Source organism: Spea bombifrons, chromosome 1, assembly GCF_027358695.1.
Source record: "Spea bombifrons isolate aSpeBom1 chromosome 1, aSpeBom1.2.pri, whole genome shotgun sequence".
Lineage (NCBI taxonomy): Eukaryota > Metazoa > Chordata > Amphibia > Anura > Pelobatidae > Spea > Spea bombifrons.
The window spans coordinates 76,260,582-76,273,705 of NC_071087.1; the positions used below are offsets into that span (position 1 = coordinate 76,260,582).

A 13,124-nucleotide genomic window follows, 5' to 3' on the forward strand; every position below is an offset into this window, starting at 1 on the left:
TATCTGATCGCCCCTACCCTATATAGACGCTGCTATTTTTTAGGGGCTTTGTGGTGAATCACATTGCTGGCAGCAATGTAATTCCCCATGGGGCCCCTAGAACGCTGGGTCCCTGGGCAACTGCCCAGAGTGACAATGCATTTACATGGTTTTCTAAATGTTGAGATCCGTGATCTCCCCAACCAGTCCTGGAGGCTGCAGCTGCTGATCGGGCAGCTGTACGGCCCCTTACAGCTGCACCCTAGCTACGGCCCTGCTTGTCTACCTTTAATAAAACTTACTTGGTCATTATGGATTAAAGATGTTAATAGTGGTGTTATCTTGTGTGCTAAAATCTTTGCAAAAAATCTTATATCCACATTTAAAAGAGATATTGGTATGTAATTAGCACATTCATCAGTAGATTTGCTAGGTTTTGGTATATTTATAATATGAGCTCTTAGCATTTCTTTAGGTATAGACCCCTGTGTCAAGAAATTATTAAAGAGATGCTGAAGATATGGTGTTAAAATCGAGTAAAACGCTTAATAATATGTATTTGAAAAACCATCAGGTCCAGGTGCCTTTTGAGGACTGAGAGATTTAATAACCTCCTCTATCTCTGCTAAGGTAATCAATTTGCTTATGCGTTCCCTATTTTCACAAGAGATCTTAGGTATAGGTATTGTTTCCAAGAAATCTTTAATCCTTAACTTGGGGATGAAATATTGAAGGATCCTTTTTCAAATTATACAAATGATCATAAAATGTAGCAAATGTATCCGCAATATATTTTGGGTTATATACTCTGTACTGTGTACTGTGTTCATTTTTCATAAAAGAAATATGAGATTTGAGAACTGTTTGTCTCAGCTTATTAGCCATTTACCCTTTTCATGTCCACATTCCCCTTAATGTCACGGTGAGAGATCGGGGTACTACATCAAAAGTTATGTGAGAGTGCTACAGCATTTCACATTGATGAGATTAAAAGACACTGATCTTAACCCACCAGTTTTTTGGAACTTCTGCCAAAATAGTGTGTGACTTAATCTACCCATTGCTAAATAAAGGATATCAAGTAGACAACTTTTATACAAGCATTCCTTTGTTTAGTTTTTTGTTCTATTTTGATACTATGGCTTGTGGGACAATTCAAAAGAACCATTTTTCCATGTAAGACTTGTGCGTGCCCAGATCCCAGGACTCTCAATCTCAATATCATCCAGGCAACCAAGGATAGTCGCCCTTCGAGTACCAGCAGGTGAGAGAGATCCTCCAGGTCCTCCAGGTCTGCCTGCAGGAAACAATGGAAGCGCCAAAGGATCTTGGACGGATAGGAGCGCCACATGGGAGTGATTAAAAGCAGAGCTCCGGAGATGCTGTGCCACGCGAGGGACCATGGCGAACGGGGGAAAGGCATAAGCTCCTGCAGGAATGCATCGGTTCCCAGGGCTTCAGCCAACTGAAGAAACGGCTCAACTGAGCATTGGTCCTGGACGCAAAGGTGTTGGAGCTTGGAGAATACCTGCCTGTGGATCTTCCAGTCGCTCAAATCCCTGCGGTGCCTGGAGAACCAATCCGCTAACTGGTTGTCCTCCCCCGGGATTTATTCCATTTGCAGAACAATGTTGCGGTCAAAGCAGAACTCGTACATCTTTTTCATTAGCTCCATAAGGCGTTTGGAACGGATCCCTCCTACGGTTGATGTACCTTACCGTCGAAACGTTGTCCATCTGAAGGTGGAGGCAACAATCTGTCTGGTCCTTTGCCAGGCTCCAAATGGAGAAGGATCCAAGAATGAGCTGGAGGCAGTTTGTTGCTCACCTCTCTCTCCAGGGGCCTGCGCAACCATTTCTGGAAGTACCAGCAAATGTGCCCCAGTGGAGCCCATTCTGTGGCCCTGTGGTGTCGCATAGCCGTAGGGTCATAAAGGGCAGCATCCGAGGGATCTAAGACTGGGGCATCTGGTATGGCCGAGTTAGTGGGAGCCATAGAGGAAATTGACTGGTGGGGCTCACTCACGTGTATTCGCACATGAAGTGCGACATGCGCCCTACAGGGGAATCTGGTGTGCTAAGGCCTCGGCCGGTTTAGGGTGTTTGGCAGGCTGCTAAGGCCCCGGACGGTTTAGGGCGTTTGGCAGGGGCCTTGCCTTTACCAGCGGAGGCACTATTGCCCTTCCATGGCTTGTCAGAGTCTGAGTCTGGCTGATCCTCTGGGGGAGAAGGGAGGGCATCTGCCCAGGGGGTGCCCGAAGTAATGCCTGCTGGGACTTTAGCCATGAAAGACTCCATGGAGCTGGAGAAACTCCAGCCAGGCCAGGAACACATCCTGGGAGTTCTCACTAGATTGTAACATCACGTCCAAAGTAGGGGCTTACCCTATAACAAGATACCTACTGACTGTGTGACCAGGGGGTCACTCTGAGAAAGAACAGGTCTCTGAGGAGGACCTTTGAACTGTAGGGGCAAACTTGCCACTGACGTTAGATAAGGTCCCAAGAAGTGGCTCTCCCGGGGCACCAGGACACTAGAGGGCCTAGGGACCAGGTAGGGGCTCACCCTAAGGCCTGCAGGCCAAAGAGTCTGTAGGGCCGGTAATAACAGCAGGGCTCACCTGCAAATGAAAACCCCAACTAAGAAACTACCCAAGAGGGTAGGGGGTTGAGAATATGGGGCTCACACGATGATAAACGGAGCATAAACTGCTCCAAAACTACTAAAACGGTAGAAACACTGCCATAGTAGAAAAAAGAACAAGATGGCCACAACCGCGAGACCTCGTGGACCTAAGTAAGATTGCTGCCAAACTAACTTAAAGCCAATTCAGAGACCTAGCAAGATGGACGTCGCGGAGCTGACATCACAAAGATGGAGGCGAGATCTTGCGAGACGTCCCCAAAGCGGCTGCTGCTAAGGAGAAGAAATCTGAGAAACACGCGATAAGGTAAGAGAAAAAATTGACAGCCAGATCCCCTCCCAGATGGAGGAAAAATCCCACCACCGATAATACTCGGATAAGGAGAGAAGGGGGGGAAATCGAGGGGACAGAGCCCACAGATGGAATAGAAAACCACACAATATAAGGATAAAAAGGCACACAAGCCAGGAGAAGTATCCTTGTCTTCTGCAATGTGATTCATCATCTAGTATTTACCCTACATCTAAAGACAATATGTCAAATTTTACGCCAAGACAGGAGGCTCATATTTTCATTACTTCCTTTACTCTCACCGACTACCAGCAAACAAAAGGTTAACACAAGAACGTAAGAGAACCAATTACAGAACAACACAGGAGTATATAAACCCCCAACAACAGCGGGACTGTCGTTGTGCAGTCCTGGCCGCGTCCCGCAAGGGAAGGCTCCGGGTAGCCGGAGCCGAGAAGTTCCCAGGTATGGTTAGCAACCCGTTCCCAACTATTATGAAGAGGGTATGCTTTAAAAGCTTTCATAGGTTTTTGCATTTTAATGACAATGCCTACTTAGAAGAGAACCCAATTATGAGGCTGTACAAAATTAGACCTAGCTTAACATTGCTATCTAAAAGGTTCTCAGAAGAGATCTTATTTCACTGCGTAAAATGCAAATCAATTTATAATGTATTTGAAATGCGTTATTCTGGATATTCTGGTTATTTTTTGCTGTTATTCTGTCTCTCACTGTTCAAATAAACCTATAAAACTATAATCTGATCATGTCTTTGTCAGTGGGCAAACATACAAAATCAGCAGAGGATCAAATATTTTTTACCTTCACTGTATAAGGAGAAAGATAAACACCTGAATCCTCCTGGAACCTAATTCTATTTTTTACCCAAATAATAGTTGTATTTCCTTCATGGAAACTTATCAGCATTTAGTTGGGCATGACCTCATAAAGTTGGCACAAAGAAATGATAAAAAAAATCTTATGGTAGTTTGACTGCATTCCAATAACAAACCATAAAACATGTGTCTTAGTGATTCAGAATGCTAACAAAGGTGAGGCTGTTGTAGACATGAATAACGTATATTATGATGAAGAGGTAAATAGACAGTTGTCTGCTACTCAAGTAAACTGCAAGCTTTATTTTGCCCTACAACATTTCTCTGATATTTGTCTGATATTTTAGATGTTGGTGTTTATAGAGGCACCTTAAAGTTTGAAGAGGTAAAATATGACTACAGGGCAAAATCCTCTATTTCATTATTTCACTTTCTACCTAAAGTCCACAAGTCTCTTATTGACCCCACTGGGGGACCAATTGTTTCTAGCATTGCAGCCTAGGATCTATCAGAACTTGTGGACTTTTTCAAAAACTCAGAAGATGATTAGCTGGGACTGTTTGGGCATGGTGGCTATAAAGGTGTTGTGTGAGCAACAAAGAAGGAAGAAAAGAGAAAGAAAGAAGAAGAAAAGGGATAACATCAAGGTGACAGGGACACCCCATCCTTACATGCACCCATAGAGTCACTAGCATAGTGTAGTTAGAGTCATAGAGCCTTGTAATTTAGACGCTTCTCTGTATACTCACATATATGTATTGGTTATTTTAATAAACCCATTGTCTTAAGCCACTGGTGTAAGTGGAGTTTCATACGACAAGGAATCGGTAGTAGTTAAAGGAAAGCCAGACGGGTTAAGGTTAGAAATCTCGGTATTTAAAGGGGCTTTTCTACACCTCCCTATATGGCACTGTGCACCCTGATATGCCACTCCGTCCCCCATAAATACCCTACACCACCCTAAAATTCATTATACTCCCTGATTCACCACTCTACCTCCCCCTATCCAACACTCTAACTCCCCCAGATATGCCACTCTGCCTCCCTGAAATTAATTACACCCCCATACACCACTCTGCTACCCTGAAATTCATTATACCCCCCCCATACACCGCTATAACTCACCCATAAACCACTCTGCCTCCTCCCCCCTCCGATACACCACTCTGCCTCCTCCCCCTCCCATACACCACTCTGCCTCCTCCCCCCTCCGTTACTCCCCTTCACTTCCGCTGGGGCTTCTACGATGGACCTAGAAGCCCCAGCGGAAGTGGAGGGGAGAGGCAGAAGTTGTCTGTGCGCATCGCACGGACACCTACCGGCTGACAGTGAGGGGAATCCAGGTCAGCTGCAGCGCTGCGGGGGATCTGGATTCTAGTATTATAATTCGATCTCTGTTTGAGGTCGGATTATAGAAGGAGTTTTTCAGAGCATTTTTATAATCGATAAAAATCGATTCGACTAATCGAGAATCAAAACAATTGACAACAATTTTCATCGATTAGTTGTTGCAGCCCTAATTAGTATTGTTCCTTTGTTTGTCCTTTGATTTGTCTATATTGAACTATTCGTTCACTGTTGGCTATCCTCCTCTCTCCTCCATGTGTCTGTGATTTTATTGCGGGGTAATTAATCAATTGGTAAATACTTTACAAGCAGCCATCTCTTATATCTGAACTGACTTTGAAAGCACAAGCCTTGTGGAGGCACAGGCCACGTTCCATCTCAGTGCCAGTTTCCTTAGTGCCACGTATTAAGAGTCTAGCAAGTTTTCGTCAACAAGTGCAACAAGGAGTCTGACAAGGTGGTAGAAAGAGAAACTTGGAAGCACCCCTATAACCAATACTCTGATTTCAGTACTATTCCTCTTGTTCCATTTGCCAATTTCCTGGATTGTCAATATAACGCTTAACACCCGCCAGTCACCATTACCACTACACTATAGTTTTAATGCTCCTTCGTTACTGTGACAGAACGACCTGTATCCCAACTGGCTACATCCGACAAATCATGCTTCCTTCTGCAGTTAACCTCTTCAGAGCTTGTGGAGACTATCGCTGGAGGGACGAAGTGGGACAGCAATCTAATGGAGCCGTGCTGGCATTGTGGCTAGCCAGAGCTTAGCTACACAGTGCTAATATTGTCCATAAGTTGTCATAGCAACCATCGCCGCGGTTACTAGCGGCCGCACAGTTACACAGATTTGCGGCTAGGTCCCAACTGGCGCATAGCCGTCATGTCCATGGAAGTCTGGTAAGGGCAGACCAGATGGGGTTTCCCCAATGAGCACATCACCCAGTGCCCCCAATGAGCACATCAAGGGGATTTGGCAGGCAGTTAAGGAGTGACTCCATGAATCTATCATGGCCACCCTCACCTCCTTTAAGCTCTTTATGATCTTGGTCTCTGTGCCACTGTGCTCTCTTGGTTCACACTTCTCCAATTTGACATAGAGCCGAGTGTATATATCACCAATATTTATTCACATATTATTTGTAAAACATATTGCACTATTGTGTTGTGTTATATTTTTATAGTATTACCCATATGTAGAGCGTGATTACCATAAGGGAAAGATATGTACTCTTATTTCTTTATTTTCTCCACCTATTTGTGTTTGTTTATTGGACACATTTGTTTGTTTTTGATTTGCAAGCACAAGTGTCCTAATAATCATAGGAAAGTAGCTTTGTCTGCTAATCAAAGCTATTATTTTTTTGTGGATATTGTATAGATATTTTACTCTCTTTTAACTCAGGATACTAGGTAAACTACTTACAACTTTGAAACAAAAATATAATATTTACCCTGTAAATACACGTAAAAGAAATTGGTTTATCATTTAGGGTTTGGCATATATCACCTAACCATTCATGAAGGCTTTTTTTTTATTTCTATAGCAAGCAAAATAAAATACACTCAAGGACATGTGTAACAATAAGATATGAACCCATAAACACAATATACAATGTATAGTTGTATATATAATGTTATATTAACCCCTTTGTGACAATGACTGATTTTATTTTTTGTACCCTTCTTGACAATGGCTGTTTTAACATTTCTGTGGTGCTTGTGTTTAGCTGTAATTTTCTTCTTTCCCATTCACTGACCCCACACAAGTTATATATTGTTTTTTTCAGGACAAGAAGGGCTTTCTTTAGATGTCATTATTTTGATTGTATCATATCATATACTATTAAAAAAAATATATGGTGAAAAATGTTATACTCATTTATAAAAGCTAATGAAAGCAACTGCTTATGGGGCAATAAGTACAAGTAGCATTTTGCTATTTCAAAACCATTTTTCCAGATCTGGTAATTCTTCCTCCATGTGCTATTTTGGGTATCTTTGAAGCTGGCCAATGCAATTTACCCCACCAAACCATATATTTTTGAAGACTAGACACAGTATTTTAAATGCTAGTATTTTAACTCTTTCCATGCACTAATTCTACCACCAGTCTTTGTCTAACTTTGTGGTAGTAATTTTTGGGGGGTTTTTTCCACACACATTTCACTTCGGTATTAACTTTGTATCTGGTATATGTCACTGTCACACAGTACCCCAATATGTGTTCAGTAACATCGCCTGAGTACAGTGATACCACCCATGCCTGGCTGTTTGGGGGCAAAAGAGCCATATTTGGAGCATGCACATTTTTCAGTGTTGAACTTTGACATTTGGTGATCCACTGCCCATGCCCTATTTAGCACATCTTTGACCCTGGCCAATTCAATGTGCCCAATTAAACCATATATTTTTGAAAACTAGACAACCCAGGGTAGGGAGACAACGTTTTATTTTTGCCATTCAGAAAGTTCTAGCAGCAGAGGTTGTCTGCATGATGCGGGGAGAGGCACTTCTAGGAAGCTGAGTGGCATTTCAGGAGGGCAGAGGGGCATATCTTTAAGTAAGGTGCATTATAAATTAAGGGGGGACCTTAAAATGGCTATTGGTTTTCTGTCTGTATATAACCTATGCTGACATACTGTATAATAGATACCAAAAATGTTACAATACATGTATGCCTGTGCAGGGCCGGTCGAAGACTTAATGCCGCCTGGGGCGAAGTTTAAAATGTCAGGAAATAAGTGAACCTCTGTTTCTAATCTTTCGGGATTCTTTTGTTTCAGGAATTGTACCAGAGGATTGGAGGAAGGCAGATGTGGTTCCTATTTTCAAAAAGGGTTCCAACTCTGTGCCCGGAAATTATAGACCTGTGAGCCTAACTTCCGTTGCTGGGAAAGTATTTGAAGGGCTGTTTAGGGATAATATTCAAGAATTCCTTGGGAAGAATAGTATTATTAGCATAAATCAGCATGGTTTTATGAAACATAGGTCCTGTCAAACTAATTTAATTGCATTCTACGAAGAAGTAAGTAGAAGTGTAGATCAGGGTGTTGCAGTGGATGTAATCTACTTGGATTTTGCCAAGGCGTTTGACACCGTTCCACACAATAGGTTAGTATTCAAACTGAAAGAAATTGGTCTAGATGTAAATTCTTGTTCTTGGGTAGAACATTGGCTTAGAGATAGAGAACAGAGAGTTGTTATAAATGGTAAATTTTCAAGCTGGTCAAAAGTGGTAAGTGGTGTCCCTCAGGGTTCTGTTCTGGGACCAATTTTATTCAACATATTTATAAATGACCTGGCAGTAGGCATTGAAAGTCATGTTTCTGTGTTTGTAGATGACACTAAACTAGGTAAAGTAATACAGGGCGAGCAGGATATTACAGTGCTGCAGAGGGATCTAGATAGACTGGGGGACTGGGCACTCAAATGGCAGATGAAATTCAATGTAGATAAATGTAAAGTTATGCACTTCGGGGTAGCGAATGCACAAGCAACCTACACCCTAAACGGTAGTGAATTAGGGGTAATGACAAATGAGAAGGATTTGGGAATTGTTATAGACAACAAACTAGGCAACAATGTGCAGTGTCAGTCTGGGGTTGCTAAGGCCAGTAAGGTATTGTCGTGTATAAAAAGGGGCATCAAGTCGCGGGATAAAAATATAATTTTGCCTCTGTATAAATCAATGGTAAGGCCGCACCTTGAGTATGCTGTGCAATTTTGGGCACTTTTTCTAAAGAAGGATATCATAGCACTATAAAGGGTGCAGAGGCGGGCTACAAAATTAATAAAAGGAATGGAGCAATATAGTTATGAAGAAAGGTTAACTAATTTAAATCTGTTTAGTTTAGAAAAACGTCGCCTCAGAGGGGATACGATAGCATTATATAAATATATTCGGGGCCAATACAAACCATTGTGTGGAAATCTGTTCATAAACAGGACTATGCATAGGACACGTGGTCATGCATTTAGACTGGAAGAAAGGAGATTTAGACTAAAGCAGAGGAAAGGGTTTTTTACAGTAAGGACAACAAGGATGTGGAATTCTCTGCCTGCAGAGGTAGTTTTATCAGAGTCTGTACAGACGTTTAAACTGCAACTGGATGGATACCTGGAAAAACATAATATTCGGGGATATAATCTTTAATTATGGGGAAACAGCTTATTGATCCAAGGAGAAATCTGACTGCCATTTTGGGGTCAAGAAGGAATTTTTTTTCCCTGGTTAGTGCAAAATTGGAAAGAGCGAAGCCGGGGTTTTTTGCCTTCTTTTGGATCAACAGCAACAAATTAACAGATATAGGAAAGGCTGAACTTGATGGACGCATGTCTTTTTTCAGCCTATGTAACTATGCCGCCCCGGGGCGGCATTTTAAACTTCGCCGACGCCATTATCCATACCCCCCTCCCCGGTACTTACCTTTAAACAGTCCTGAGGCGAGTCTCCCTGCTCTGCCACGGTGCCGGCTTGTAATGCTCTGCATTACAAGCCGGCACTGAGACCGAACAGGGAGACTCGCCGCCGAGGAGAGAGAGAGGGGCGCCGAGCGGGTAAGCGAAAACCACTCGGCGCCCCTCTCTCTCTCCTCCGCTTCAAAAAAACCAAAAAAAAAACGCTTGGGGCAATTGCCCCAGTCGGCTCCATTGTAGGGCCGGCCCTGTGCCTGTGTATTAGATAAAATACTGTTTTACTATTTAAAAGTAGACGCCTCAAGGGCATTTAAAATGCCAGTATTTTAACTCTTTCTATGCAAGACTTGTTTTTTTAGTATTGACATTTTTTTTTTCAATTGGTCAGACAACCATTTAGTGCTGCTAAAAATATACATTTTCTGCTTGCTCCTAATTACTGGAAAGTGTATTCAGACATGTATACACAGTCAAATATACAATTTGTCTGAAAATACAAAATTAATAAGCTTTAGTAAAATATATCTTAATGGCAGGTTTAATAATTTTGCCATAAACCAAAAAGGGCATTCGCATATCAGTATGGTTTATCTCAGAATATTTGGGAATAGTTTTCAATTTACAACTCATGCAGCCACATTAGGGTGGTGAAAGGCTATTAAGCTGTCCTGAATAAAGACCAAGGACTGATTAAAGTCTGAGTCTTTACAGCAGAGGAAAGGGGAAGGAATGGTTCTTAACCCCATAATGACAAAGCCTGTACATGTATGGGCTCAAAATACATTGTTTTCAATGGGTTTAGGGACCGCCCATTGTCCTTAAGGGGTTAAATGTTGTCACATTTTGTTTTTCTAAGTGTGCAGAAATGGTGATAAATTACAAAAAACTGCAATTGCAACAAGGTATAAATTATTTTGTGTCATTTTTCATAATGGAATGTGACCGTCACTTCAAAAATTAGATCCATGAATTAAAAGGCACACAGCCAAACTATATAGTGATATATCCCATGTATAAACAAGTGTTAGTTTTACATTATATTCAGTATAGTGCCTATCATGCAGTTGCAGTAAACATCCACACCCCTTATTTAACGTACACCATGAAAGAGAAAATTTGACCCTAAATGAAACCCAGAAACCCCATAGGTATTTTTTGATTGTTTGTGATTGTTTTGAAATATATTGTTATTTATGGGTAACAAGATTCTGTAGACACCAATACGAGGAGAATAAGTCATTTGACAGCATATAGAAAAAACATCTTATCTACAGTATTACATCTCCTACAAAATAGAAGGAAAACATCTAATAATTCTGTGAGCTCTCATTTTCCAAAAGCAGGATATACCAAGTGTTCTAACTAAAATTGACTGCACTTTTTTTACCATACTACAGGGACCAGCAAGGTAGGCATACAGAAGAAAAAAAAATGTCATAACTTACTTTCATGTGGTGTGCTTCCTTTTATTTTCATCTTGTCAAATGTAAAACCAAGAATGTCTGTAGATTTCAGAACAGTAAAAGTGAATATAAATGAAAGAGCCAGAAGAAGTGCAAAAATTCTAGACCAAGACATCATGGACCGCAGGAGCTTAAGGTTTTCCAAGCCGTTTCTTCCAACTTTCAGTGAAGTGTCGAACACTGCTACTGAACCAATGCCAAAAATCTCTATACCAGTTATTCAGCCCTGCCTTAATTTGCAGTAATACCTGTTAGGGTCAGAATAAACACAATTAAATTGATCGGGTGCCCAGTGTGCTAAGCCCCAGGTTTAAAGCTTTTGGAATAGGTAATTGTTATGAAAATTATTTTCCCAATTTGTGATTTACATCATAGACAGCAGAATGAAAGCAGAACTGATTTAATATAAAGGCTGAACTATTGACCTACTGGTCAATAGTTGTCCTCAATGACTCCGAGAAACAAAAAATTACATATGCCAAATAGTGTAATATGGTCAATAAGCCAGTACAGGAAATGAGAACATCCAATAGTTATACTCACAATGTGTATGAGTATTTCAAGTCTCCAAAAATGATATATAACCCGATTTATCCCGAGCGACGAACATAGAAGAAAAACATCTACCATGGGATGATATCTTTCAACACTTGTAAATGTGCGATAACCGGTTACACTCACGTTTAGATGGATGTATCAGGCACTTTGTTTTCTGGAGTTTGCAGTGAATCCTGGGGATCCATGGTTGACCTTTGCCTCCTGGATGAAGTATCCAGGTGTAGTTTTTTGGAAATATATACCCACTTATATAAAGTGCTAGTGCTTGTGTAAATCAAATGACTGTTAGTGGATTATAAGATTTGTGTATGAGATTGGATAGCGACCAATAAAAGTGAAATAGTGGTCCACAATTTGATATCAAAAATACTAATTTATTCCGGGACTCAGCCCTTAGGTTTAAGTTAAAAGATCAATATTATACATACGTATAAAGTGTTTGTTCTGTTATTCCCATAAGGCTCAGCCAGACATACTACTTCCATGATACTGGCTGAGCGTCATGGGAAGTGCAGCAACAGTAAAGCTGCAGATGCTAGCTGTGAACTAAAATTCCTATGATTCTCAGCCATCCAGGTATCCACCATAATGCTGGCTCAGCATCACTGGAAGAGTAGTCCACAGCAGCAGAGCTCATACACACATATACACATGCACTGCCTTTACACACACACACACATATACACTGCGTATGCATATATATATATATATATGCATTAGATACGTATTAGACATGCATTTTTTACTACATAATATGTACTTATCTCTTTGTAGACCGTGATTGAAATATGATTTCAAAATAACAGCTGAACTGGCAGTTGTTTTTCATTCTTTAATATTAGACCCTGCATATATATATGTATATAGGAAGGCATTTCTTTGGGCCCTGCTCCAATGCTCCCTAGCATACATTCACTCCCTCCGCTATCGCATAAAAAAAATATTTCCGATACTGACTGCAGTCTTCCCTTCTGCTGACCCTACTGTGACATTGAGAGGTCATCTCCCCTGTAATAATCCCCAGAGTCCATTTGTCCCTCATTCACTAAGCCATACCTCTCCTTTACTTACTCCCTGCAGTTCAAGTATAGATCAAATAAACACGTCAACAGCACGTGCATGTATAGATCAATTGAATAAGACATAAACTCTGTATTTGCAGGTATACACAAATAATGTATGGAAACATAGTATTGCAGGTATAGATCAACAGAACACACAAACCCAGCATTGCAGTTATAGATCAACTGGAAATCACACGTAAACTGAGCACTGAAGGTATAGATCAAATAAACAATGCATGAAAACAGCTTTACATATATCCATCATCTGAATAAGACAAACAAGCCCTGTATTTACAGGTATACATAAATAATGTATGGAAACATAGCATAGCAGATATAGAGCAACAGAATAACACAAAAACCCAGCTTTGCAGGTGTAGATGAAACACCCTAAATTTTAGGCATAGATCACAGGTTGCACAACAGCCCTGGCGTCCACACTGCCCACATAGAACCTGACCAGCACGCAGATAACACACATAGGATTTCCAATCGTTGTCCCCAAACAGCCCAGCATA

At 41.1% G+C, this 13,124-nt stretch overlaps 2 protein-coding genes across 5 annotated transcripts in view; both read right to left on the reverse strand.

The window, feature by feature from the left end:
• The window catches only part of LOC128491756 (beta-1,4-galactosyltransferase 1-like), a 134,282-nt gene extending 123,054 nt beyond the window's left edge, over positions 1 to 11,228 (reverse strand). For both annotated transcript variants that reach the window (XM_053464081.1, XM_053464073.1), the window contains exon 1: positions 10,967 to 11,228. In XM_053464081.1, the coding sequence (XP_053320056.1) occupies positions 10,967 to 11,102 (136 nt within the window). In that variant the 5' untranslated portion in view covers positions 11,103 to 11,228. The remainder of the gene's footprint in view (positions 1 to 10,966) is intronic.
• MPV17L2 (MPV17 mitochondrial inner membrane protein like 2) overlaps positions 1 to 13,124 on the reverse strand; it is a 153,242-nt gene that overhangs the window by 81,761 nt on the left and 58,357 nt on the right. The window lies entirely within an intron of this gene.